Genomic DNA, 27,848 nt, shown 5'->3' with positions numbered 1-27,848 from the left:
ATGATAACCCGACTTCAGATCGATCTTGGAAAATATCGCAGCTCCTCGCAGTTGATCCATCAAATCATCAATCCTAGGTAACGGATACCTATTCTTGACGGTTACCTTGTTCAATTGTCGGTAGTCGACACATAATCTCGATTTCCCGTCCTTCTTCTTCACCAACAAAACTGGCGCTCCCCAAGGTGAATCGCTTGGTCGTATAAATCCCTTCGACAGAAGATCCTCGAGTTGGGACTTCAATTCCACTAGCTCCGCAGGTGCCGTACGATATGGTGCAATCGAAATCGGCCCTGTTCCCGGTACGATGTCTATAGCAAACTCAGTGTCGCGTACAGGCGGCAAACCAGGTACATCGCCAGGAAAAGCATCCGGGAAGTCTCTCACCACTGGAATACTGCCAACTTCCGGGTTCCCTTTGCTCTCCAAGCTTAGCAAAACAGAATACTCCTGAGATCCCTCGTTCAAAGCGACGCTGATGTGATTGGCAGATAGATACTCGGAAAGATCCGAATCAGGAAATACCACTCTCTTTCGGTTGCAGTCCAAAAGACAATGATAGCGGGACAACCAATCCATTCCTAGGATAACATCTAGGTTCTTAAGAGTTAGGCATACTAGGTTAGCATGGTACTAGGATAAATCCTATGCTTAGTCAAAGAAACAATTAGTACTCATCACAAGATAGCATCTAGCATACTATGCAATATGAGTAAGCAATAACTTCAATCAATTCTAAGCGAAAAATCGCTTGCAGACAATCAATTTTCACTCTTTGCAGAGTCACACAACCTAGCACAGAAGACCTATTCCCCAACAACTCCCGAAAGACTCAACCGTGCTCTGATACCACAATGTAACACCCCGATTTCGGTGGCGTCACTTTAGTAACCAAAAATAAACTTAATGCGGAAAAACGTGAATATTTTTTTTTCCGATAATAACTAAGACAAAACTGAATTAAATAAAACCCAAATGCGAAATACAACAGAACTAATATACAATATATATAACAGCCCCCGCTGTAAGTAGCGACCTCGTCACGAGTAACCTCCAGTGACGGAAAGTAGAAAGTGTAGCGCCCGTAGGCAATATATACAAACCAAATATAAAGGTAAAGTGTCCGCAACACCATCCCTCAAAATTGAGAATAAGCTGACCCAATGGTCTGAAAAGAAGACCTCCTAAGTCCAACCAACTCTCTGTGATTTCCGTAAGAAAACCACACAAAAAGCTATAGGTGGGAAACTACCCTGACCCAAATGAAGCAATGACTGTCAGAGCTAAGACTCTACTCCTACACTAATCCTATCTCGAGGAGCTCACACTAACACTCAGTCCTACGTGCTAGCATGATCTCCGTCTGAATCAGAATCCAGAACGACTAAGTCTAGGTACACTACCCGTCCTCCTCTCGCCACGGCGATACGCTCCGGTGCTGGACTCACGGGCTTAGGGCCTGATCCATGATCATCTATGACAGCAACGGTGGGTGCACTGGACTCTGCCAAAGGCACTCCCACTGGCTCCTCCTCTGAGGGGTCCTCCTCATCCGAAGATAACGGTGGTGGTGGTGGTCCTCCTGCTCCTGGTCCGCAATGTACACCTGGTGGCAAGTTGAAACTGACAGTGCATCTCCGCAGCACTCCTGACGTCAAAACTCCAACCTTATCTACGTGGTCCTCCATAATCCGCCCCGAGTACGTCGCTCGATGGCTAGCGGGGTCTACCACCCACGAACCGGGGTCGTCCTGGTCGATCATCTCATAACTAATCCCCCCCGAAGGGTGGACCATTGTGAACCAGTCCGCAATGGACATCTGACAAAAGGCGTTGTCCGCCAAAGCACACACAGAAGACGCGAGGGTCAACTCCAAAGAATTACGTAAATATTAACACCAATAGATACAGATACGAGAATAGCCACTTAGGCTTATAACTAGAGATAGCATCCTAGGGTTGCATGTTCCATAATGAACGTAAATGACAACAATAACAAATAGCATGTTCCAAATAGGATTAACAAATAACAATCACACTCCGCAACTAAATTAGTATGCATGTTGCATGATATGCAATGCAGGTTAACCCAGTCAACCAATATGCATTCCGGAACGGATGGACATCAACGGATCAGCCCTAGCACCAGCCACGGTGGGACCATTTCGGTCCGCGTGCCTCTTACTCCAACAACAAACGGTAGTCAGATCAGCATAAAACCCGAAGGCCTGCCATTCGGTCTGCTACTAAGAGTCACCTAGCAGCGCTCTTACGCGGAAATCCCGGTCTTATAACCATTTTGGAATCCGCCGTGGTCCGGCATCTCACCGTGTTTAAACCACTTAATGAGTGCATGCAATGCAGTGATTAGCCAAACAACGTCTCTGAATCTCACTCGACACGTCGCCACGTTTTCTAGCTAAATTAATGTCTCTAAAAGCTTACCCTGAGGTAAAGTCGATTCTGCGACAAAAGACACTTCTTCACATCAACATAGTAACTCATGAAGATCTCCGAATCATCCGACTCATCTCAAACCGATGGTCACCACTGCTCAACGAGCAAAGAGTATCACACTCTCGGAAACTACCTGTTTCCCGGACTTATCCCCAGGATAGCCCAACAACACAACTGCTCCCAGAGCACAAGAGTATCAACATACTCAAAACTTATCAATCTCCTCAACACTTGGATCCGACGACACTTCTCGTTTTCCAAAACTAAGATTTTCATCCAAAGCTTCCTTTCGAGATTATTACCATTACTTAAAGATTTAGAGGTTGTTTAATGTCTTATGAGTTTTCTTTACAAAATAATATCCTTTTAGTCTTATCGCAAATCCTATATTTCTCGGAATCTTCAAATCCCAAATGACTCCAGAGAATGTCTCGATCCATGAAAACCATAACAAGGCCCGAATCTCATTCGTCCTATCAAACTTTCTCAAAACTCTCAAAATAAAATCGGCATGACCTGCCCGCTATTCTCACCACTCAGAATCTCAGATTTCATTGCAAAAGCATAATTAACTCAGCACAATCAACCAACATGTCATGTATCAACGTATTATGCAATAACCACGTAGCACTTAGCATATAAGGCATGCATCACACATCCTAAATTACCCACTTAGCACTTAGCATGAAGTTCAATCTCAAAAGCATTTAGTAGATGAATCATCTACATTGTCAGCCGAAGCCTCAGAAAACATTTTTCCAATCAAACACAAACAAGTGCATAAACAGTAAACAATGTCGAAAGCATCGACCCTAAGCATTAACTAGAGATTCAGTGAGTAGCCCTCACCTGTAGGTTCTCCAGAGTGATCTTCGAACTCTTCCTCACAAGCAAAGCGTTGCTCCTCAGGAAATTCCTCAAAAACACCTTTAAAGTAAAACCACAGAATACTATCAGAATCTATCGGAAACTAAGCTATCAATACTTATTAAGGTTACACGAAGTAGTATATACTCCGAGGTACGATAATCTAGCGCGAAAGGACAAGTTTTCGGAAAAGAAAATTTTCCTCCTCCCCCCCTATAGGGCTCGGCCACTTTTGGTAATTGTGGGGCTCGATTTTTCTTCGATCAAACTTGGTTCCTATGCTTTCATTAGTCGTAACTAAGGGTATTCTAAACTCGGAAAAATTATCGGATCAAAAACTGTCGCAGGGGTATTTTGGTCATGATTTTTAACTTAGAATTTCAAAACTGAAATCCCGAAAAGCAAATTTGACAGGGACGTCACCAACGACGTTTATGACAACTTATCCTACTAGCACTAAGCTAAGGCGATAGTTTTCAGCCCAAAGAACGAAGCTTTACTCCAAAAATGGGTATTTGAGGCATAAATTGATTCCGACGGAATTTCGGCGACATAACGGAAAAACTAATCCGACAGAAGTGATCTTGGGCACGTAGGGAAGATGTTTAGAATAAAAAATGAAATATTCAGGATAGTTTTGCAAAAACCTCAAAACTATCAGCTCAGAAAAGTCTATAGAAAAGCTATGGAAAAAGCGATCAGAGGTAAGGATTAGCGACTATACCTCGAAACCTTGAAGTAGCAACTGATTAATCAACGATCAAGCAAGGATTGAACAAAATCTCTTCTCCTCCTCCTCCTAGAAAACTCGCGGCTTCAAGAGAGAAAATGGGTAAGATTTTTGTGCTTTTTCTCATTTCTTGGCTATATATAGAGGTTGGCAAAACACGGTAAAATGAAAGTTTCGCGAATCTGATTTTTCCGGCGTCATTCTCCGTGAATTCTAAGATAGGTTTTGGCGAAAGAATTCCAAAACTCAAAAGAGGTCTCCTTGTATTTTTGGTAACTAATGCAAAGTCGGTGTAAAACTATTTTACCTGATAAGTTGCTTTTTGCATCGGATGTCGGAATAGAAAACTTCCTTCTGAAGAAAGATTGAAATCATCAAGAGAAATGGGTGTACGCGTGTGGAATCTTCATTTGATGTTCCGAATAGAAAAAGTCTTCATTGTCGGGTGATTCTAGGGTTTTGAAATACCAGGGTTTCGGTTTCGGCAAACTTCCGATGATTGGAATCGGACGTTCGTAGATTCTAGAGTTTCGCCTCGAAACGATTGTGATATATGGAAAAAGAGAAGTTCTAACATTTCTCTGAAGATTTTTGGAATTAACTTCCATCGTGCCTATAAGTGAAAACTAGCTATTTACTAGGGTTTCTGACCTAGGTTTAAGCGTATAACGATCGTGCTATACCTTTTATCGATCATGATGCAATCCTTAAACTTTTCCTGAACTTTCTCCTTCATAAATTTATTTCATTTAGTAAACTCTGGTTCAGGTTTCCTTTCACATTACATCAACCCTAATCGTGAATAAGAAGTTTATTCACTTAGCATAAGTTTAAAAACTTGGGTCTTACAGTCAAGGGCTCCTTCGATTCAATTTGGTTCAGTAAAGGAGAGGTATGTTCCGTCCCAAGTCTGCAAGGGTTCTATGAATGAAGAGTTTCAGGAAACGTTCCCCTGGTGTGATGCTCTGCTTGGAGTTTGAAGGGTGTAGGCAGCGGTTTCTTTCTCAACAAGGGAGGTTTGTATGGTCGAAAAGTTATTTAGAGGAGAGGATCGTTCCGCAAGGCTGCCAGTGGAGGTGTTGTTCCCTGAAGCTTCTTCTCCGATTGGCGGCGAGGTAGTGGAAGAGTATATTCTATCTGGTAGAGAAATTTAAAAAATAAAAATAAAAAACACATCATAAATTTAAATTTAACTAACAAAAAAAACAAATTAACAAAACTAACACTAAATTAATTAACAAAATCAAATTTTTAACATATTTAACATCTCTCCCGTAAAAAAAAATTAACATCAATAATGAGTTCAAAACAATTTAACAATGGATGAATAACACTCAATCACAGACCCAGAATAACACTCAATCACAAATCCAGAAAAATCGAATCACAAACCCAGAAAATGGAGCTTCTTCATTAGTGGGGTATGGTTTCAATCTAGTTCGATCTGAGTTCGTCAGTAGTGGGGATGGCTCAATCTGGGTTTGTTTGGACTCGATCTGGTTCGTCAATGATGCAGACACCTCGATCTGGGTTCGGCTTGGTTCGTCAATGCTTCGATATGTTCCTGTGATTGCATGTCAATTTGGATTCGTCTTCTTCATCTGGGTTTGTTCTTCATCTTCAGCCTATCTTCTTCATCTCGTTCACTCCTCCATTTGGGGTTTTTTTTGTCTAAGAATAAATCGCGACTTCGGTTTGTTTTTTTTTTTTTATGAAGAACAATGTTCTACATTTTCTAGGCTCGATCTGGTACGTTTGGTTGTTCTGATATGTATTGGGGCTTTCCAGAAAGGAGATTTTCTTTGAAGATGATGAAGGATAAAGCGAGCCCATTGGGGCTTCTTGTACCAAAGTTTTTTATCCTCATCCCAGGTTCCTTATATGCCAATGGATTTCATTGTTGAGGGTGGTGGGGTTGAAGAACCGTGGTGGGAGAGAATCGGTGGGATGAAGAACAATGGTGAGAGAGTTGGGTTTTTTTTGGTTAATCTGGGGATAATTTTATGAATTTAGGGATCATGAGAATTGGGAAAGTTGGGGTAAGGGTAATTCAGGAATTAAATTTTTTTGGGGTTTTTAATTAATTAATTTTCCCGATTTGTAAAAGATTATTTTTCTTAAATCCACGTAAGCCTTATTAACACAATCAGCAGATCATATCATCACTCGACGGAGCTTCGGGCTCCGGTGAGGACTTACTCCAAACGTTTTACAAAATAGAGGACATTTTACTAAAAACATTCCGGCGAGTGACATAGTTAAGACGACGAGACAAACACATAGACAAGCAATCGTAGATGAAAAAAAAAAAAGCAAAATGATAAAAAAGAAAATAAAAATTGTTAAGAAAATAGTAGAAGGGAGAGGGGAGAAGAGAGGAGCAAGAGTAAGACAAGAAATATTGTGTGGAATGAGGTGTATAAAGCTTGGTGCATCACCCTCTTATTTATAGCATCAGGGAGACAAAAACAGATGGGCTTGGCCCATTGGCCCATGTGGTCATCTATTCACAATACTCCCCCTAGATGATCATCCCTTTAGAATGTGTCTCATTAAAACCTTATTAGGAAAAACCCTGTGGGATAAAAACCTAGTGAAGGAAAAAGAGTACATCATTCTATGGTTCGTCTTTGTACATTGCCTTATTAAAAACCTTACCATGAAAAACCCAATGGGAAAAAACACGGTTAAGGGAAAAGTGTACAATGCATATTAATTTGAGATCTTTCACCCAACGAAGTACGATATTTTGCATTAGCTTTTGCTGTTGGAAGGGCCTTCGTAAATAAGTCTGCCAAATCATCACTTGAACGAATTTGTTGGATGTCTATGTCATCATTCCTTTGTAGATCATGAGTGAATAAGAGCTTCGGTGATATGTGATTTGTTTTATCTCTCTTGATGTATCCTTCCTTAGCCTTGTGTTGTCTGCAAGGTGATGCACGAATCTCCGATGTAGAATTTTCTCATATTCTGATTTGGGCAATGAAACCGAAACTGGTTAAAACAATGTTCCATTTTGTCAATCAATGACCAATTCAGAATCAAACAACAATGCAATATCATTTTCCACATTTGGGGTATAGATTACAAGTCCAAAGACTCTTATATTTTTGCAAATGAATTGCTTCTTTATATGTTGGCCAACCACACCCTTTAATATGGGTTCAATATTCTCGCACTTATAATATTGAGCGCTACTTCATTTTTCAACAATTTTTCAAGTTCTTGGTTCCTTGTTTCAACTTGTAGAGATATAATTGATTGAGATCTCTTTGTATCAATAATCACAGGTACCTGAACCTCTTCAGGAGGTTTAAAGAGTTTTTGTAAACTCTACACTTTTCATGATAGTTTTCCTCATAACAAGACAATCTTCCTTCTCTAAGATTTATCTTTGGAACCAAGTTTAGGCATGTCTTAGCCTAATAAAATTTCAATAGAGAATGACATTTGCAGCATAAAGGAATTTAGAAATTTTGAACTTCAGGTTCATATAGTTGTGTGTGAGTACATATATGCATTCTATACAAGTTTTCAGAGCTGCTTAATTTTTCTCTCCCCCTGATTCCGAGAAATAATGATAAGATATGCAATATCTTCTAGAAATAACTCAAATTCATAGCATAATCTCATCTAAGTGTTGTCTTCTGGACAACGGAGAACACATAGCTCACATAAAAGGTTCTTAGCTGAGACATATTAGGTTCTTGACAATGAACCAATTGCGATGGAGAGAATTACAATGACTAATTGGCTTGATGCATATAGATGTTGCTACTAGCAACATCACATATCCAAAGAAAAGGACATTTGTTCTCTTAATACTGGACTAGCTATAAATAAGAAGCATTTAGCTAAATATCTTTGCTAGATCATTTTAAATATGAACATGTGCAAATCGACATTCAAAATCATGTCATATACCAACTTGATCAAGGTTGGAAATTTCACTCTATCAAGGTCGATGCATCGATTAACACAGAATATGTGCACATGTATCACATCAAATATATTCAAGAATCATAGGGAATTCCCCTTATTTTGCCACAATTTTAATTTTTGGCTTTGAGAACAATATCTAAGAAATAGACTTTCGCATCATAAGACTCGGGATGGTCTAACCGGTCATATGCCAATCACAATCACTTCTTCCATATGAAGAACTTTGCTAATCAAAATAATGCTTCAATATTTCAAAGAATACTTTCTCGCATTTTGAATCCTTCGGGGGTTTTCACATTTTTATCTTCATACTTTGATATCACTAGTTGGGGAAATTGGAGAGCTCAAAATAGGAGTCTCTAAATCACACTTGAATTCTCAACGTTCTCCCCCTCAAGTGTGAGTTACCACCATATTGCCATGCGATTTCATAACCTCTTATAGAGTCATCATACAATATCAGATATCATTACATGTCCTTCAGGGACAATGAGTAATTCTTTAATAAAGAATTACAACTTTTTATCATGTTAAATGAAATATTTACTTCTGGAAATATTTCGATCATAATAATACATGCAAAATCATATCCCAATTCAGGGAATTCAATGACCATTAATATATTTATCTAACAGAATTTTTTTTTTTATATAAACAATGAAGCTCTCAAAATGAAGCTGAAGAAGCATTTTTCTAACGGAATTTTCTTTTCAATCAAAGCCAATTAAACTAATGATAAAGGCTATGATGGGAAGACGCTTCAAACCAATAGAAACGGTAGAACAAAAATAAGCTTTAACTGAAACTGATATATGGAATCCTAAAGAGGAACTTAAAGGTGGAAAAAGCAAGTAAAACACCTTTAAACTAGAGTAACCGAAAGAGATTACTTGTGCCATTGATCCTTCACCAACTTCTCAGCCTTAGCCAAGTTCTAAATCACTTGACAGACTATTTCATCAAACAACGATTGGACCCCATTAAAATTCTTACTCTAGTTCAAACCATTAACCACATAACATAATAATCATGGTCACTTGGTGAATACCATGACTCTTAGCCCACAGAAACAAACGAGACCCAAGTTTTTAAGTTTAGAATAAATTGATAAAATTCCTATTCACGATTTGGTTCGATGTAACGTGAAGGAAACCTGAACAAGTGTTCATCAAATGGAATAAATTTATGAAGGATAAATTTCACGAAGAGGCTAAGAATAGTATTGAAGTCGATATAAATTATAGCGCGAGTCTTATTCGCTTATGCCTAGGGCAAGAGCGTTGGTATACGACTAATTTGCTCTTAAAGCACTATAGAAATTAATTCCAAAAATATTCAGAGAAATATAAGAATTTCTCTTATTCCTTTCCATGACAAGCGTTTCGATACGAAACCCTGGAATGTATGAACGTCCGATTCTAATTCTCGAAGGTTTGCCGAAACTAAATCCCTGATAGCTCAAGAACCTTAAAATGAGCCGTCGATGAAGAATTTTTCTATTCGGAGCTTCAAACGAAGATTCCACACGTGTACACCTATTTCTTTCGATGTTTCTAATCTTTCTTCAGAAGGAAGTTTTCTTATCTAACATCAACTGCAAAAAGTAGTTTTTCGGGTTAAATCGATCCACACCGACTTTAGATCGTTTGCTTTAATTCCAAGAAACCTGTTTCGAGTTCTGGAATTCTGTCGCCAGAATCTATCTTAGAATTAACAGAGGAACGCGCAGGAAAAATCGGAATCGCGAAATTTTTATTTTCCCGCATTTTCCCTCACCTATAAATAGATGAGAAATCAAAATTTCCCACCATCTTCTTCACCCAAACCCACGAGCACCAAGGAGGAAGGAGGAGAAAATATTTTCTCTGTTTCTTGCCTGATCGTCGCACTGACAGTTGCTACGTGTCGACCTCGAGGTATTGATGCTAATCCTTACCTCTGATCGTCAATTCTGTCGCTTTTCTCTATGTCTTTTTGTGCTCAAAGTTTTGAGCTTTTTGTAAAACTGTCCAAATGATTCGATTTCAGTGTCTAAACATATTCCCTACTAACCCAAGAGCACTTCTAGCGGATTACAATTCGCCGAATCTCACCGAATCGTCGCCGAGCTTCGATTCTGCTCAAATACCCACTTTTCGGCTAAAGTTTCGCCCTTTGGACTTAAAAATCTAGACTGAGCTTAGCGCCAGTAGGATTAATTGTCATAAACGCCGTTGGTGACGACCTCATCGAATTTGTTTTTCGAAATTCCAATTTTGAATTTCCGAGCTAAAAACATTGACCAAAATACCCCTGCGTCAGTTTTCGATCCGATAATTTTTCCGAGCTTTAATTCGCCTTAGTTACGACTAATGATAACCTAGGAATCAAGTTTGATCGAAGAAAAAGCGCCGGAACACATTTTTATGTGTAGTGGCCGAGAGCTCTTTAAGGGGGGGAGGAAAATTTCTCTTTTCGAAAACTCGTCTTATCACGTTAGGTTATCGTACTCTTGAGTTTATAATGCTTCGTATAACGTTAGTAATTATTGTTTGCTGAGTTTCTGACTTGTTGTGATTGAATTCTGTGATTTCGCTCTAACGCACTGGAAAAACTGGAGGTGAGGGCTACTCACTGAATACTAGCTAATGTTTTAGGTGTCGACGAATTCGACTTGATTTATTGTTTATGCACTTGATTGTGATTGACTGAGAAATGTTTTATGGAGGCTTCGGCCGAGTGAACTAATTGAGACGTGTGTCTCCGTTTTCCGAGGCTTCGGCCGACATTGTTGATTACTTATCGCTTCAATTGTTGTTGATTGATTCACATGCTATGTGCTAAATGGTTAATCTAGGATGTGTTGATATATGTGCCATGACTGTTGGATTGTGCTAATTTGATTATACAATTACACATATATCTGTTGTACGTCAAAGTGAGGATAACGGGCAGTTATGCCACACTCATCATGAGATTTCGGGAAAGTTTGACGGGACGAACCGAGGTTCGGGCCCTTGTTATTGTTTTAGTGGATCGAGACCTTCTCTGGGAGTTACTTGAGATGATGGGATCTTTTAAACTCATAAGATTAGAGATAAACCTAAATGGTAACTATTTTCCAAGGAAAATTCATAAGACACTAAACAACATCCGAACACTTTATTTAATGATAATGACCTCAAAAGAAAGCTTAGGGCTTGGAGTTAAGTTTTGGAAAATGAGAAGTGTCGTCGAATCCAAGTTTTGGGGAAACTAATAAGTTTCTGAGTATGTTGGTACTCTTTTGCTCGATGAGCAGTTTTATTGTTTGGCTATCTAAAAGATAAGCCGGGAAACTAATAAGTTTCTGAGTACGTTGATGCTCTTTTGCTAGATGAGCAGTTTATCGTTTGGCTATCTAAAAGATAAGCCGGGGAACTATAAGTTCCAAGTACATGGGTATTTTTTCGCTCGCTGAGCAGTTTTGACCATCGGATTTAGATGAGTCAGATGACTCGAGAAGTCATTGAGGGTGATTGCACTCTTTTTTATAATTAATTATATTTTTGTCGCAGAATCGACATTTACCTTAGGGTATTCTCTTTAGAGATAATAAATTAGCTAGAACATGTGACGACGTGACGAGTGAGGTCGGAGACGTTGTTTGGCTAATCATATTGCATCATTCACACATTTTGAGGTTTATACACGGTGGGATGCCGGACCTCGGTGGATTTCAAAACGGTCATAAGACCCGGATTTCCACATAAGAACACTGCAGTGATTCTTAGTAGCAGATGGAAATGGCAGGCCTGCGGGTATACCGCTGATCTGACTACATTTTGTTTGGTGAAAGAGGCACCCAAGCGGAAATGGTCCAACTATGGTCGGTGCTAGGATTTACTCGATGGTGCCCATCCTTTCGAATTGCATCTTGTTCCTAAGCATATCATTCATTTCATCATACATGCTGACCTAATTGCCGAATGTGATTGATACTTGTTATCCTACTTGATAATTGTTAAATTGTCAGAAATTTTCATTTATATTTCATTGGATATATTACTTATAATGCTATTATAAGCCTAATGAACCTAAGTATCTATCCCGGTAATCTCTATCTATTGGTCGTATTATTTATGTAATTCTTTGAGTTGACCCTTGCACATGCTGTTTGTGTTTTGGCGGAATACACCCATTGTCAGATGTCAATGGCGGATTGGTTTACGATGGTCCACCCTTCGGGGGGGACTAGGTTCGAGATGATAGATCAGGATATCCCCGGCTCATGGGTGGTTGACCCCGCTAGCCACCGAGCTATTTATTCGGGGAGAATAATGGAGGACCGCGTCGACCATCTGGGACACTTGACGGAGGGAGTGCTGAGGCGTTACTCTGTGAGCTTTAACCTACCACCCGGCGTGCACTGCGGACCTGGTGCAGGAGTACCACCACCACCGTCGTCGTCTGACCATGACGACCCCTCGGAGGAGGAGTCTGTGGGAGGGGCTTCTTCGGGATCGAGCTCCCCACTATTGCTGACCGTGATGATACTGGATCGGGTTTCGGACCCGCGATGCCTGCAGAGGAGCTTGTCGCTGCTGCCACCCTTCGCTTGAGGACATCGACCTCTCCCCGTGGTTATCATGTTGTGCCTTTGGTGCGCCTGACGGAGGAGGATGTGTTCGTTTGCGTAGTGGATGCGGTGACGATAGTTTCTAGGGTTGAGACTCGGTCAGTGGCGAGGGAGGTGATTGATGCAGACAGGGAGCTAGTCGTTCTGGATTCTGATTCAGACGACGACCATGCCAGCGTGTAGGATCAGAAGTGCTGAGAGACGCTTCTCGGAGGGGATTAGGGTAGGAGTAGCGTTACAGCTCTGGTCGTCATGTTCTCATTTTGGGGCAGGGTTGGTCCCCGACCTTTAGCTTTTTGTGTGGTTCCCTTGATGGGGCTCACAGAGAGTTAGTTGGGCTAGGTGGTCTTGTCTAGGTCGTTTGGGCTGACTTACTTTCGTTTGGAGGACTGTATTTCGAATACTTGACCTTTATTTTGGTTTGTACATATTGCCCACGGGCACTACTTTCTGTTACTTTCCCGTCACTGGAGGTTACTCGTGACGTGGCTTGCTACTTACAGCGGGGGCTGTAAATATATTTGTACATTAGTTATTTCTACTTTTTGGGTTTGAATCTTTATTTCGACAAGTCTTTTATTTTCAAAAACAATCAAAAAAAAATATTAACGTTTTTCCGCTTCATTTGATTTTTGGTTACTAAAGTGACGCCACCGAAATCGGGGTGTTACATCAAACATGCATCACCATCATTAATAACCTTCAAGGCTTGAGTAACATCATATTTTGTACAAGCTTTACTTTATTCAATTGGGCACCATGTTCAATTCTTGTAATCCCCGTTCTTTTTTTCTCTTCTTTAAAATATTTGAGTCATAAAAAAATTCATAACATTTGAAGCATCTTCAAACCGTAATGGGCATTAAGCCCCATGTATTTTCACTCTTTCTTTTGAGATTATGAATTGGTCCTTCTGATGAATCTTCAGGATCCATAAAAAAAAGAATTCAGATCTTCTGATGAATCTTCAGGATTCATAAAAACATTTTGTCTTTTAGACCTTCTGATGACTTCAAAAATTTGTCTTGTAGACCTTCTGATGAATCTTCAGGATTCATAAAAAAAATAACTTCAATTATTCTGAAGGATCTGAATCTTCAAGATTCTTGATAAATTATTTTCTACAGTTCTTTTGGACTATGAATCATCAGGATTCATAATAAAAAAAAAATTCACTACGATTCTTCTGGACTTGTAGGATAAAAATATGTAAGAAGATCAATAGCTATAACTCAATTAATCTCATTGCAAATGAGATATGTTACCCATCCAACAACATAAACATAAATAATTGAGAAAGAACACTCAAATTGTCATAATCTAGATCAGAGTGATGTGAACACTTAGAGAGCTAAACATGAGAGACAAACTTGTTTTTGGAGTGAATCGCCATTTTGGTTCTTGAGAAAGTAAGTGTCGGTCATAGTAGTCCCTTGAACTCAGAAATGGTTCAAAAAATCCCTAAGTGTGTTGACATGGGTCATAGTAGTCCCTATCTATATTTGGTCGTTAGTCCCTGGGACGGAAAATGTCCATGTGTCAAGTTATGTGCCACGTGGGTTTCAATTTGGTCATCGACATTATCAATTTAGTCCCTAACAGATAATTAAATTTAATTATAGTTAAAAAAATCCTAATTAAAATTATGAATTAAAAAATAAAATAAAAACAAAATAATTAAAAAAATCTGATAAAAAACTTAATTACAAAAGATCAAATCATTCTTGTTCCTCTTCAACGTCATCTTCATCTCAACAACACCACCCACAACAACCCCCACCCCCCACTTAAAAAAATCCCAAATCAATTAACATTAAATTATCATGTTTACTATCATGTTATCATCTTCATCATCACATACTTCACCATCACAATCATCATTTTTACTATGACAAATTTCACTATCATCAAAATCATTAACCTAATCTATATATATATGTAAAGCACACTTGAGTTTTGCATTAAATACATAAGCAAAACACAAGTGTTGCATTGTATTAAAAGCATCTATATATATATGTAAAGCACACTTGAGTTTTGCATTAAATACATAAGCAAAACACAAGTGTTGCATTGTATTAAAAGCATAGTATTAAATAATAAAATTTTCTTTATAATAAATATATTAAACAATAAAATAAAAAACTGAAAAAATCATATTATCAAAAACTATTCAGCTACTTACATTAAATAATAACATTCAAAAACTTCAAATTTGCTTGAGTTTTACATTTCTAAAATATTAAAAACAAAATTATAATATAAAATACTTTCAACAAAAAAGTTAATGATAAAATAATATTTATTAAAAAATAATTTAGGTAAAATAGTTTTAAAATTAAAATATTTCTATTTATATGTAAATGAGTCTTCAGTATACATTAAATCCATGAGACCATAAAACTCTCATACATTTGTATTAAAATACATTAAGAAACAATAATTTTTCTTTGTAAAAAATATATTAAAAATTGAAGAAAAAAAATTATTGTCAAAAACTATTCAACTTCTTACATTAATAACAACATTCATCAACTTAAAATTGACTTAAAAAAAACTGAAATTGTCTTAAGTTTTTCATTTGACAAATATTAAAAGTTAAAATGAGTTAATAATCAAATAATATTTTTAAATAAATAATTTTAGATAAAGTTTTACAAAATTAAAAAATGCCACTAAAAGCTATTTAATATTAAATATAACATATATGTGAATTATCGAAAAAAATATTAAAATATATCATGAGTAAAAATTACTCGAGGAAGCATAATAGAGAAAAATAATAATGTTCAAAGTTGTGTAAATTTTTGTTGTGGAAGAGCTATCCACTTAATGTGATCGTAGAGCCTCGAATGATGACTCTCATGGCTATCATTTGTGAGGAAACATTTAGAAACCAAATAAGTTGAATAAATTCAAATTCACTAGATAATATTTTACGTTATTTAAGTTATAAATTATAATAATTCAAAAAGTTTAAATTAATTTTTATTCTTGGTCTTGACAGGTCCCAACAAATATTGACTTTTCCGGTGAAAAGTATAAAAAATAATATTAAAACTTATTTCCTGATTTTTTAGAAAGTAGAAATATATTCATTATAAGGGAAGGAATTAACAAGATACACAACTCTCCTCAAAGGGATAAAAAAAATGGCAAAGCGAGATAGTGACCATCCCCAAAGCCTAAGATTACTAACCCAAAGAACAACGAAAAAAACTTATTTTATGATATTTTTTTGTTACAATTTTATGATATTAAACACTTATTACTTAACCTTTTTTCCTAAATTTAAATATTTCAAATTAATTTAAATAATTTTTCATATTATAAATTTATAAATTGTTTTTATACTAATAATAAAATATCAATAATTAGATTTGAGTATTATTAATTATTTTCACACAAAAAAACTCTAATTATATTTATTGAAATTTCTTAACACAAATTTACTATATTTTTAATGAAAAACAATTTTAATTTAATTTAATTACAATAATTTATATATAATTTTAAAAAATATTGTAAGTAAGTACGTGCAACGCACGGGTGTAATATCTAGTATAATTGGAAACTTAACACCACATTAAATTAAGACCTAAATTTACTCCAAATTTGTGAAAATTAAGTGAGAACACCAACTTGTTCGCACTTGAATCACTTGACCCAGAAAATTGAAAATGCCTCATCATGTGGAAAGAAATTCCTTCTCCTTCTCTTTCACCTCTCTTCACCACTACCCCTTTGTAAAAATCCCTCCTCCTCTTCTCACCCTCTCCCACTTTCAAACACCCCCATCATCTGAAAAAGCAGCCATCGCCACCTAAGTCCATGGGAACTACAATCAGATCTGGAACCTTCGACCACATTTCACATCCTCTTTGCTCGATCTAGAACCTTCGACCACCGTTCACCATTCTTGGCCTCCCTCCGTTCAGCGTCATCGCCACCTTTTAAATTAGTGTTTTTGGGTTTTCAAATCGATGTTGTCGTTTCTGGGATTTTTGAATCGATTCTGCTGTTTTAGGGGGTTTTGGGTTCAAATCGATGCTAGACAGGGAGAACGGAGGAGTTGGATGGGGATGAAATGTGGGGGGAAGTAGGAGTAGGAGCAGGTAGAGGAGGAAGAGTTGTGGTTTCAGGGTTTTTTTGGCTATTGTTTATGCATATCTGTGATAGATCAAACAGTGGAGGGCGAAATTGCAGCATCCATACTTTGGCTTAGAACCAAAACCATTGTTTTCTATTGTTTTTAATGTTAATTGATTTGGTGTTTTTTTTAAAGTGGGGGTGAGGGTTGTTGTGGTGTTGTTGTTGTTGAGATGAAGATGATGTTGAAGAAGATGATGAGCAAGAAGATAATGATCTGTTGTAAGAAGATAATGATCTTGTTAATTTTTTATTTTTTGTAATTCATAATTTTAATTTAATTTAGTTTGGATTTTCTATTTTTTTTTTTAACTCATTATTTTAATTAAATTTAATTACCTAGGGACTAAATTGATAACGTCGGGGACTAAATTGAAACCTACGTGACACATAATGTGACACATGGGCACTTTCCGTTCCAGGACTAACGATCAAACGTAGATAGGGACTACTATGACCGACGTCAACACTTACAAGGATTTTTTTTAACCATTAATGGGTGACCTCTTAGGTATTGTCTCAATTAAGACAGTTTCAAAACAGTCTCAAATGCAACCAATAAACTCATGACACTTGTTAATTATGTTTTTTATTTTTATTTTTTAACAGTTACCAAATATTTGATTTTTCAACATCAACATTTTACTAAACTAAATTTTAGTCTCAATTAATCTACATCATTATACTTTCTTCTAAAGACTACAATTTAACCATAACATTTAACACATTTTATTTTTTAATCTTCATCATTTAATATTTTATATTCTATTCCAAAAACTATCACAAATTATTATTTAAATTCAAACTCATAAATCTTAATCAACATTTAACTTTATCACCGTATAAATTTAGTGGTTCATTTATCATTTTTATGGAATTTATGAAATAAAATATAAGGATGCAGAGGGGATTAAAATATATATTTTGAAAAATATTAACTTCAAAATATCTAATAACACGTGTCATATTTGTATTGGTTAAGTATGAGACTGTTTTGAAACTGTCTCAATTGGAACAGTACTAAAAAATTACCCCCATTAATGATCTCTAGGAGCTAATATGACCGGCGCATACTTTCTTAGGGACCAAAATGGTGATTCACTCCTTGTTTTTGTGATGAAGAACGCATCCACGTTTATGAAAGTAGAGAAGAAAATAGTAGAAGGGAGAGAGGAGAAGAGAGAAGCAAGAGTAAGACAAAAAATATTGTGGGGAATGAGGTGTATGATGCTTGGTGCATCACCCTCTTATTTATAGCATTAGAGAGACAAAAACAGATGGGCTTGGCCCATAGGCCCATGTAGTCATCTATTCACAACAAAAATAATTTTTTTTAAGTATCACTGCTAGCCACGTGAGAGGTCGGTCTTCCCCTTGAAGGTACTGTACTACTGTTCTGCAGATATTCGAATTGTGATAGCGGTAATGGCTACCACACGCATAGCAGCTACTGGTATGTACCTGCGCACACCAACACTCTCCTCCTTCACGCGCACCACGCGCCGCCGCTTATCACCCACTGTTTTCCCTTCAAAGTTTCCACTTCAACTTCGAGCTTTTTCTACCGCTTCGCCTATCGTTGACCCCAAGCCCACGGTAAAAATTCTTCTTCCTCCAATTCACAATCCCCAATTTCAGTTTTTCTTGTCGTTTACTTAATGTTAATTATCATTTCTGTAGTTTATCAAACATGCTGATAGATGAGGAATGTGATTTTTGTGTTGAAGGATTCCATTGTAGTTGATGACAAGGAAGTTCGCCGAAGCAGTAACTCCTTGGCTTGCCCTGTTTGTTTTGATTCCTTGACATGGACTGGTGATTCTGGTTTATCCGTGTGAGTTGATGTTTAATCGATATTTTATGTTTTATTGCATATGCGCGTATGCAAGTGTTTGATAGAGCTTATGTAAATAGGTTATGACCTCCTGATAAGTTCTTTGAGCTTATTTTCATAAACTATTTATGTTGGCTTATGAATTAGAAATTATGCAGTTATGCTTATCTATAATCTATTTTGAGCTTGTTTGAATAAGTTTCTTAATTAGCATATGAATAAAGCACTCATGCGATAAATTATAGCCAGAAGCGCTTAAATGCTTAATTAAGCCGTTTACCCAAACGCAACTTATATACTTATTCAATAATTGCTTATCAAATGAGAACTTATATCAGAAGCAGCTTTTGTATAAGCTGATTTTTATTTGAAATTTATTGAATGAAACTTAAAAAAAATTATTGCTAATTGAGAAATATGTTTAAAAGTTTAACCAAATGCCTCCTATTTTAGGTGTTTATGTCATAAAATAGTTCAATTAAGTTCTTCCAAACATGCTATGTAGTATGTATATTTAAATATATAAATATGTGCAGACTTAGCAACTTATGTGCTTTTGTTTCTTCATTGGATAATTTGATGCAGAGATAGTATCCCTGTATCATCTTTGCAATGTAGCACCTGTCAGAAAACATATGTTGGTAACCAAACACATCTTGACCTCACGGCAACTAGTGGAGCTAAGAATTATGGTGATCTGATGCCAGCTTCCACAGAGCTTTTCAGGCATGCAATTCCATTATTTTTATTGATATAAAATGTTATTTTTCCCTTGTGAATTTTTAGCTACATCTGGTCATTTTTTAGAACTGTGCATGTTGGTGACAATAGAAGCTGAAAAGGTTTGAACTTTGATGCTGAATGCAAGCAAAACCAAGTATTGAAGATCTTTGTTACTATTATGAGCTAACCACAGAAGTTTGGTCCAAGTTTTAGTGTATAAGATCAAATTATCAGAGCATGATTATTTCAAATGGAAATTGAGTGGTTTTTTCTTGTGGATCGCAATGATTTCCCAAAAAAATAGTCTGACTTAGGATATATTGTCTTTACGAAGGCTTGTCTAAAATATACTGGTGGTGGTGAGTGTAAGAGGTGTTGCATGATAACTAGTAATCACATTGTTTTATAAGGAGTTTGGTAAACACTTTCAGGCAAAGTATTTTTCACCTATTAATCATGTCTCTTCATTTGATATAGTACTTTCAGTTATAGATTTTAGGTATCACTGATATAGTTTAATAAACGGTCTATTAAGCATAAGTTATAAGTATGCATATAAACTTGTTGTGCAACTGATACACTGATGCCTAACAGTATCATTGATTGTTTATTGAATCAGGGTGCCATTGATTTCATTTCTCTATGAGAGGGGTTGGCGTCAAACATTTTCTGTATGGGGTGGTTTCCCAGGTCCTGAGAAAGAGGTTAATCAAATGTCTCTTTCCTAATGCCAATTCCCTCTCATTGAAACCAACAGTTTTCCCCCTTTAAAATGGTTACTCTTCAATTTTCTGCAGTTTGAACTGATGAAGGGTTTCCTAAATCCAGTATTGGGTGGAAATATCATTGATGCTAGTTGTGCAAGTGGATTATTTTCAAGATTATTTGCAAAAAGTGGACTATTTTCCTTGGTTGTTGCTCTAGATTACTCAGAAAACATGTTGGCACAATGTTATGAGTTCATTCAGCAGGAAGACAACTTTCCAAAAGAGTACACATATTTCTTAGAATTTTTTTGTGTAAACTTTTGAATTCAAAATTTTAAAGAAACTGTTTAACATATAGTTTGTTCATGTTTCAATTATTTATCACTCAAATTTCCGTTGTTAGGAACTTCATCTTGGTAAGAGCAGACATAGCAAGACTCCCTTTTGTTACAAGTTCTGTTGATGCTGTGCATGCAGGAGCAGCTCTTCACTGTTGGCCTTCACCATCAGCAGCTGTAAGTCTCTTTTTATATTTGAATTTTACAAAAAATTACTCCATTTTCTTAGAGTATCAGTGGCTAATGGCTATGGCTTTGAGTAAAACATTGAACCATGGAATCTCAAAAGGCTTTTGCAGTATTGTGTCAGCCAGCAATGATGAAGAACATTGACATACTTCCAATGATGCTGGCTGATAGGCTTTTCTGGAGTTTTACCATAACTTTTTGGATAAAATAGTTCACTTTATTTGTCATTTTACAATCGCGAAGTTATGTCAAATGGTGACGCCTAGCATCACTCTATTTAGCCTATATCACTTTTTGTCTTTCTGAAATTTCCATGATCTGTGATAAGTACACAGGGTTAGCTAGTTAGTATTAGATTTTATTTTATGTTTTCGAAAATAATTATTAGATTTTATTATTAGTATCTTTTATCCAGTCAGCATTAGATTTTATATTTTATTAGGTTATTTGGTTTAGTATAAATATAGGTGAGTGTACCTTTACTAGGATTAGTTTTCGAGAGAATTAGGTTTGGAGTGGCTGGTTATTGGATACAGTTTGTAATTATGAGGAGAGTGTTTGGCATCTCTCTTGTATTTTCCTCTGATTCCTATTTGGGAATTAGGGTTTTCATCAATAATTCTTCTACATTTTCTGGGTTCTAACAATCTGCTTTAGCAGGTAGCTGAAATAAGTTGTTTTTACAACCTGAAGGTTTGTTTGTAGGAGGTTAGGTTAGTGGAACCCAAAAGCAAGGGGATCTGCTTCAATGGGCTAATTAACAAACCACAATAGAGGACATTACATCTTGACCCAAAAACCTTAAAGAAACAGTATATATAGGTCTGTTTGCTTATATTATATTCACTTTATCTGTTCTAAACCGATATGGAACTTCAACATTGTCCCCTCTCCTTAAACCATGAGTCAAAAGGGGAAGCCTTTTCAAGTGCTACTAGAGTTACCAACTTCTTGTTCATTATGGGTTAAGATCAAAACTTGCACTAATCCCATCTTTAAATGCTAGATAGCTAATCTGATACCTTTAGCTTAGGTTTGTGGGACCCCAATAAATCAATGGGCTTAGTGACAAACCGCAATAGAGAACTTGACACTTTATCTTGACCAAACAACCTAAAGGCAGTGTGTATATGGTTTTGTTTACATATTGTTGTAAATGACACTATTTTATGATAGACCATTTCATTATTTTCTTTTTCTTCTTCTAATATCACCAGGATATTGAGTAACTAAAAGGATTTTTTTTTATTTCTATTTTTTAATAATTAGAATTCATTTACAACCTATAAACATTAGAGCTTGAACATTGTAAATTATGACGAATAAGATTGCAAATTATTCAGCTCTTTTAAGATGATATCAAAGCAACAGAGCCAATTCTAAATCTTATATTGAATCCAAAATCCCGCCTCCATTGTAAACCTCAACTGCCTTCATTGCAGTCGTCAGTTCTACATACTCTACATTCTAGATGTCCAGTCCCAAGCATGAGGAGGGATATGGCCAAAATAATAATTATTATTATAGCTTCAGCAATGCAATCTTCACCTTACGAGACAGTTTTTCAAGTTGAGTTAGACCAGGTCAAAACTCTTAAGACATTTATTCATTAGGCCATTATTATCCAATGTGAAACTTCTTCTCTCAAACTTGGATTTCCAACCAATTCGTTACTTCGCCATTGCATAGCTTTGTCAAATGGTCATGCCTAGATCGTTCTATTTACTCTATATAACTTTTATTTTCTCTATAATGCTCATGATCTGATTTTTCAGGTTGCTGAAATAAGTCGTGTTTTACGACCTGGAGGTGTCTTTGTCGCCACCACCTACATACTCGATGGGCCTTTTACTTTTGTCCCATTTTTAAGCACGGTGCGCCAGGTATGAAAATTTTCGGCTTGGGATTCTTGTGTCCGTATTTGGTTTACCAAAATAGATGTTTAATCTAGAAATTTTATCATTTTCAATTTTTAAATTCTATTGAGTTTTGAATAGTCTGCTATTTGTTTCTCATTTTAGAATATAAGGCAAGCATCTGGGAGCTACATATTTCTCTCTGAACGTGAACTTGAAGATCTCTGCAGGGCATGTGGGCTGGTTGGGTTTAAATGCATTAGAAATGGCCCTTTTGTGATGATTTCTGCTGCAAAGCCTGAATAAGGTTCGATTTCTCTGGTGCTATTGATGCTACCTTCAATACATACTTTACAGAACATCTTTTTTGCATACTCAATTTACTTAAATAGTTATAGGCAGGAGGCTTCGATTAGAGAAATAATGCTTATAGTTATATATACTTGTTTTCCTAAGATTACTTACATATCATGAGTTGGACAGATCACCCCTATACATGTAAAAACTCAAGGGTTACACAGATGGTGAAGAGGAAATGTCATATGTAATTTATTCATTTGATATTTCAACTTTCTTGTCCTTTTGCATTTGATTCATATATCACAAACTCATCAAGTTCTGTCACTAATTATTGGAATAATGAGAATATTCTTTACCATATATTGTATTAAACTTCAGATGATTTATACTTCGAGAGTTTGAGTGAATTGCATATAAACAACGGAAATTCTTCCCTTAACTTAGGTGAAATAAAACTCAGGTCTATACAGTTTCTTTTGTCACTCTGCATGTGTTATTCATGCTAACCATTTGAAAAATCATCTGCCATGGAAAATATATTACCTCTCTTTAGGTTGCAAAACCACTAAACCTACTGGCCAGATTTGGAGATTGTCAGTTGCCGGAAGAGCAATGTGTTTTCTTCATCATTAAGATCAAGTTCACCATTCGTAATCCCTAAACATACAGTTCTTACTGATAGAAATTCTCTAAGCATGGCTGAACCATCTGATTTCATTTGCTAGAGTAAAATCTCCTTGAAAGTGTGAAAGAATGAAATTTATCAAAATCCAGGAAATTAATTTGTCAGTTGATTATTGAACTTCAAACATGATATCAGGCCGTTTGTGGTGAGGTAAAGGAGGCGTCCAAATTACCTTCTATATGAAGATGTGACCTAAAGAGGAGTGCCACCATCCTTACACAATTAGGTAGAGGAATCCAATGGAGTTTGAACATGTTTGGCCTAAACAACCAGCACAAGACATCAATTCAAGGGTATATTTTCTCTGGCTAAGAAACACATCCTTAGAAGATCTAGCCACCTCAAGGCCAAGGAAATACTTCAATTCTCCAATGTCCTTGACGGCTTGACCTTGAATTTAGCATGTAGAGAAGAACTCTTGACATTTGAACTTTCAGCAAAGGTAATTTCCAGTCAAGGCAACATCATCTACATAAACAAGTAGAGCTGTGAAAGAAGAACTGTGGACTCTGTGTACAAAGTATGATGCTGAACTTTGATGAAAGCGATGTGTTTGTAGAAAACTTGACAACAGGGTATGAAACCACCTGCTTGTTTAAGGCCAAAGAGAGATTTCTTCAACAAGCCACTTGCTTGGAAGAAGTAGGAAAACCATGGCGCAAAAATGTTACATATTTTCAATTCACTCAATTAGTCAAGTATGAAGATCCGGCGTGACCTCAGACAAATCATCTAAGAAGCCCTCGCACCTCGACTTACTTAGCTGATGGGAAATTATTATGGTCACGATTCTAGGTCCAATCCACATCGACTCATCCTACATTGACCCACCCATATCGGTCTAATCTGTCTTGGACCATTGCTCGACCCAATTGAGAAGTTTCATGGTCAAGCGTGATATGGGTCAGGTTGGCCCAAGTGCAAACGTCCCTCAAAAGTCAAAATCAACATGTAAGGGAGGATCCACATTCACAAAAATCACTTCGCGGATGTCTCGAACAATCGTCACTCGAAATCAACATGTAAGGGAGGATCCACATCCACTAAAATCACTCCCCGAATATCTCGAACTATTCAGGTAAAAGGAAAAACAAACCATTAAGGAAACAATCTTGCTTATAAATATTTGGTCAATATTTACAATTAAGACATGCACACTTCATACGTACTGGTACTCTCAACGTGGTAAGAAATAATGGATGAACTTCTTTTGGGGAAACTGCAGGATTTGAAATATGGAAGTTACACGAGAATTATTCACTAATGCTAGGTTTTCCGAAAGTGAATGTGGATAAGCTAGAGCTTCATTTTCATGTAAGAGTTATGTACACTTTAAACATATTTGTTTTGGTGTTAATTGTTAAAGTTAAGACAAAAGTAATTTCACGTATCCACATTGAGTTTAACGGAAATCTAAACCCACACAAATTTATGCACCAAATTACCATCATGTCTCTTTACTCAAAAGTGCATACAAATACACGAACTAAACTACAGCAAGCCTACCTAACTTACCTTATTAGTAAATTGGAAGTGTGGAATGCTTGAGCAGCTCTCCAGTGCCCTCGGATCATGTGACTGCCTGGTTTATCTTTAATTCTTTACGTAGAATACACGTGCGTCCTACACAATATGTATATGATAAAGTTATAAATCTTCAGTCCCAAGTCTTTCGTTGCTTAATTTAAAATATCATCCAAGCTTAAAGCCCTATGCTATGCCCCCAGTGTCAGTCCCCTATGTGAATCTTCATACCTTACGGGATTCCAACGTGCATTGCAAACAACATTCTTTTGGGATTCCAACGTGCACCGCAAATAGGGATGATAATGGATCTCGGACCCATAGGGTACCCGCAAAAAATACTCATTATGAGTAGGGTAAAAATCCGCTAGATGGGTATGGGGTTGGATATGGGTAATTACCCGCAAAAAGTAGGGTATGGGTGCGGGTATGGGTACTATAGTACCCAACCCGCCCCATACCCGCACACACATATTATTATTATTATTATTATTATTATTATTATTATTATTATTATTATTATATGAGCAAATTAACTTAAGCTATAGCTTTCAAACTTAATTATTTTAAAAAATAGGTGACTATTTAAAATATTAATAATCATTGCTAATTTACTCTCACTTATTTTTAAAATTAGTAAGTTAATAACCTACAACTTTAGGACTATATTATAAATCCAAAATTAAAAATTAAGTTATATTTTTCTTGCTTATTCGTTCTAAAAAAATATATTCTTAGTTGAATGATTTTATTTGTTACGTAGGTTATCTTTTGTATTTATATTAGTGTTTTTTATTTAAAAAGTTAGTTGTATTTTTTGTTTTCTATTAACAAAAATAGTGAAAAATATATTTTGGTTAGCTAAATTGCGGGTAATGGGCACGGGTACGAGCATATAGGTACTCAGAGGGTACGGGGACAGACATTCAAGTTGCTACCCACGCGGGTATGGAGACGGGTACGGGTAATTTTTTAAAACGCGGGTATAGGAATGGGTACTATAGTACCCTACCCAGACCCTACCCATTGTCATCCCTAACCGCAAACAACATTAGTCAACATTTCATGGTTTAACATCTATATATAAATGATATATTTCTCCTATATTTCAAATTCTTCTGAGTATTTTTGTTTTAGTTTCAAAAAAATATAAATTTGTTTTAGGTTTTTTATATTATATATCCACCAAACTTCTCCGGAAATTCACCGATTATTTTATATAATTGTTGAAAAAATTCACATTGACCAAAGATAGGATCAAGATAGTTTTTATTATGGAAATATACAATCCTCAATTCTTGAGTTAACTTTTAGGGTAGAGCTGGACTTATCAAATTCTAATATAGTATTTGAGTATCCTAAATCCGTTAAATGGAGACCACTCGTATATGAGATACCGACATATGTTCATTCATACATATTTACGCTCCATGTCCAGTCATGGCATAAGGAGGTGTGTTGAGAAGTCTCACACTAATTAGAGATGTGACCAAGATAACCTTTATATATGAAAAAATTATCCTCAACTCATGAACTAGTTTTTGAGGTGGAGTTAACGCTAAGGAGAGATTGTACGTGTTTAATATGGGTTTTATATTCAGTACCTCTATCATTTTGCACACGGATGAGATTCATGGTTTTTAATTTGTTGTTCTTGCTAATTATGATCAGAAGAACCTTTGGTGGGACACCAACACCATCACAGAATCAATTTATAGAAAGAGAGAGGAAAGAGCATTTAAAGGGTTAATTAGTAAGAGGAACTCAGCGTTTGTTCGATAGCTTTGAAACCAAACAAATATTCTAATCCCTCGTCCCTTCTTTTGGCTTACAAAGAGACCCCCCACAATTATTATGATGGGCACCGACGACACTGCAATATTCTTGTGTTGTTTTGTTTAGTTGACTACCGAGTCCGTGTGTTAGGTTTGAACTTGAGACTGGCCTAATATATCCATAAATTCCCTATTGTTTTCGCCCATCCGCCAATATTATGTCCATATATGAATTTCCCATATTTTAGTTGTTCAAAATATCCCGCCACTTTTCTTGCTTATAGTCATAATATATAGTCGGCATTATATTGCTTAAGCCTTTATAGCAAATTAGTTTTGGTTGATTTGATTGGAGCTTTTGGTAACAGTCCTAACTTTCGATCTATAGTGTGATCCGAGCAGGTCTAAATCATTATCATAAAGAAGGGTGAATTTTAATGATTGAGAAATGTGGTTAGAAGATAGTGTTGAGCATTGCAGTCAGACTTTCATTGCAATACGTACTATGAATAATTGAAAGGCAGAGGCCAACAACAATGTTATGTTATAGCTAGTGCTTGTTAGAATCAACAATGTTTACGGACACTCAATTGATCGATGGTCTTCATGTCCTTTGTAACCAATTATAATTGTCAATAAGCCTACTCTAGTCTAGTGTTAGCTTGTCGGCTAAGCAGACACTTTAGTTATTGAGCTTTTATGACAAGAAATGCTACCAAAGCATTCAATTTGCCACTATCTTTTTATCATTCACTCTTTAATTTGTTAAAATTCATGTAGGATGTATCAAATTATATAGACCATACTCCCAATATAACAAATTAAAGAGAAAATGTTAGAAATAGAGTGCAAAAAAGAGTGTAACTAACATGTACTCCTCTTTTTTTGACACTTCGATCCAAAATTAGTGTCAGCGTCATAGATGAGCCTGATACTAGTTTTTTTACTTTAAAATGACAATTACTCGTAGTGATGCTCCCAAAATTTCCCTTATTAAACTCTACAGATTCATGGATCCGGGGAAATCAAAGTTTAGTTGTAGCATTAACATCTGGAGAGGTAGATGTAGATGAGAGAATAAAATAGTTTTAGAAAATTTAAAATTATTAACCTGTAAGGATGTAACTCTGGGGTCTTAACTGAGCTCAACAAAACACATTATGAACTAGATT

General features: G+C 36.3%; 1 protein-coding gene across 1 annotated transcript; it reads left to right on the top strand.

Annotated features, from left to right (window-relative positions):
• The first annotated feature begins 18,094 nt into the window (after positions 1 to 18,094).
• On the top strand, positions 18,095 to 23,020 carry LOC130732241 (uncharacterized methyltransferase At1g78140, chloroplastic). Its single transcript, XM_057584338.1, has 8 exons — positions 18,095 to 18,341; positions 18,473 to 18,579; positions 19,165 to 19,305; positions 19,922 to 20,006; positions 20,100 to 20,293; positions 20,413 to 20,524; positions 22,312 to 22,419; positions 22,558 to 23,020. Exons 1-8 carry the CDS (start codon positions 18,171 to 18,173, stop codon positions 22,696 to 22,698), a joined length of 1,059 nt encoding a protein of 352 aa, XP_057440321.1. The 5' UTR covers positions 18,095 to 18,170; the 3' UTR covers positions 22,699 to 23,020.
• Positions 23,021 to 27,848: the final 4,828 nt, after the last annotated feature.

This window comes from Lotus japonicus, chromosome 1, assembly GCF_012489685.1.
Source record: "Lotus japonicus ecotype B-129 chromosome 1, LjGifu_v1.2".
NCBI lineage: Eukaryota > Viridiplantae > Streptophyta > Magnoliopsida > Fabales > Fabaceae > Lotus > Lotus japonicus.
Note: the sequence above shows the minus strand (reverse complement) of the source record. Positions and strands in the feature narration are given on the sequence as shown.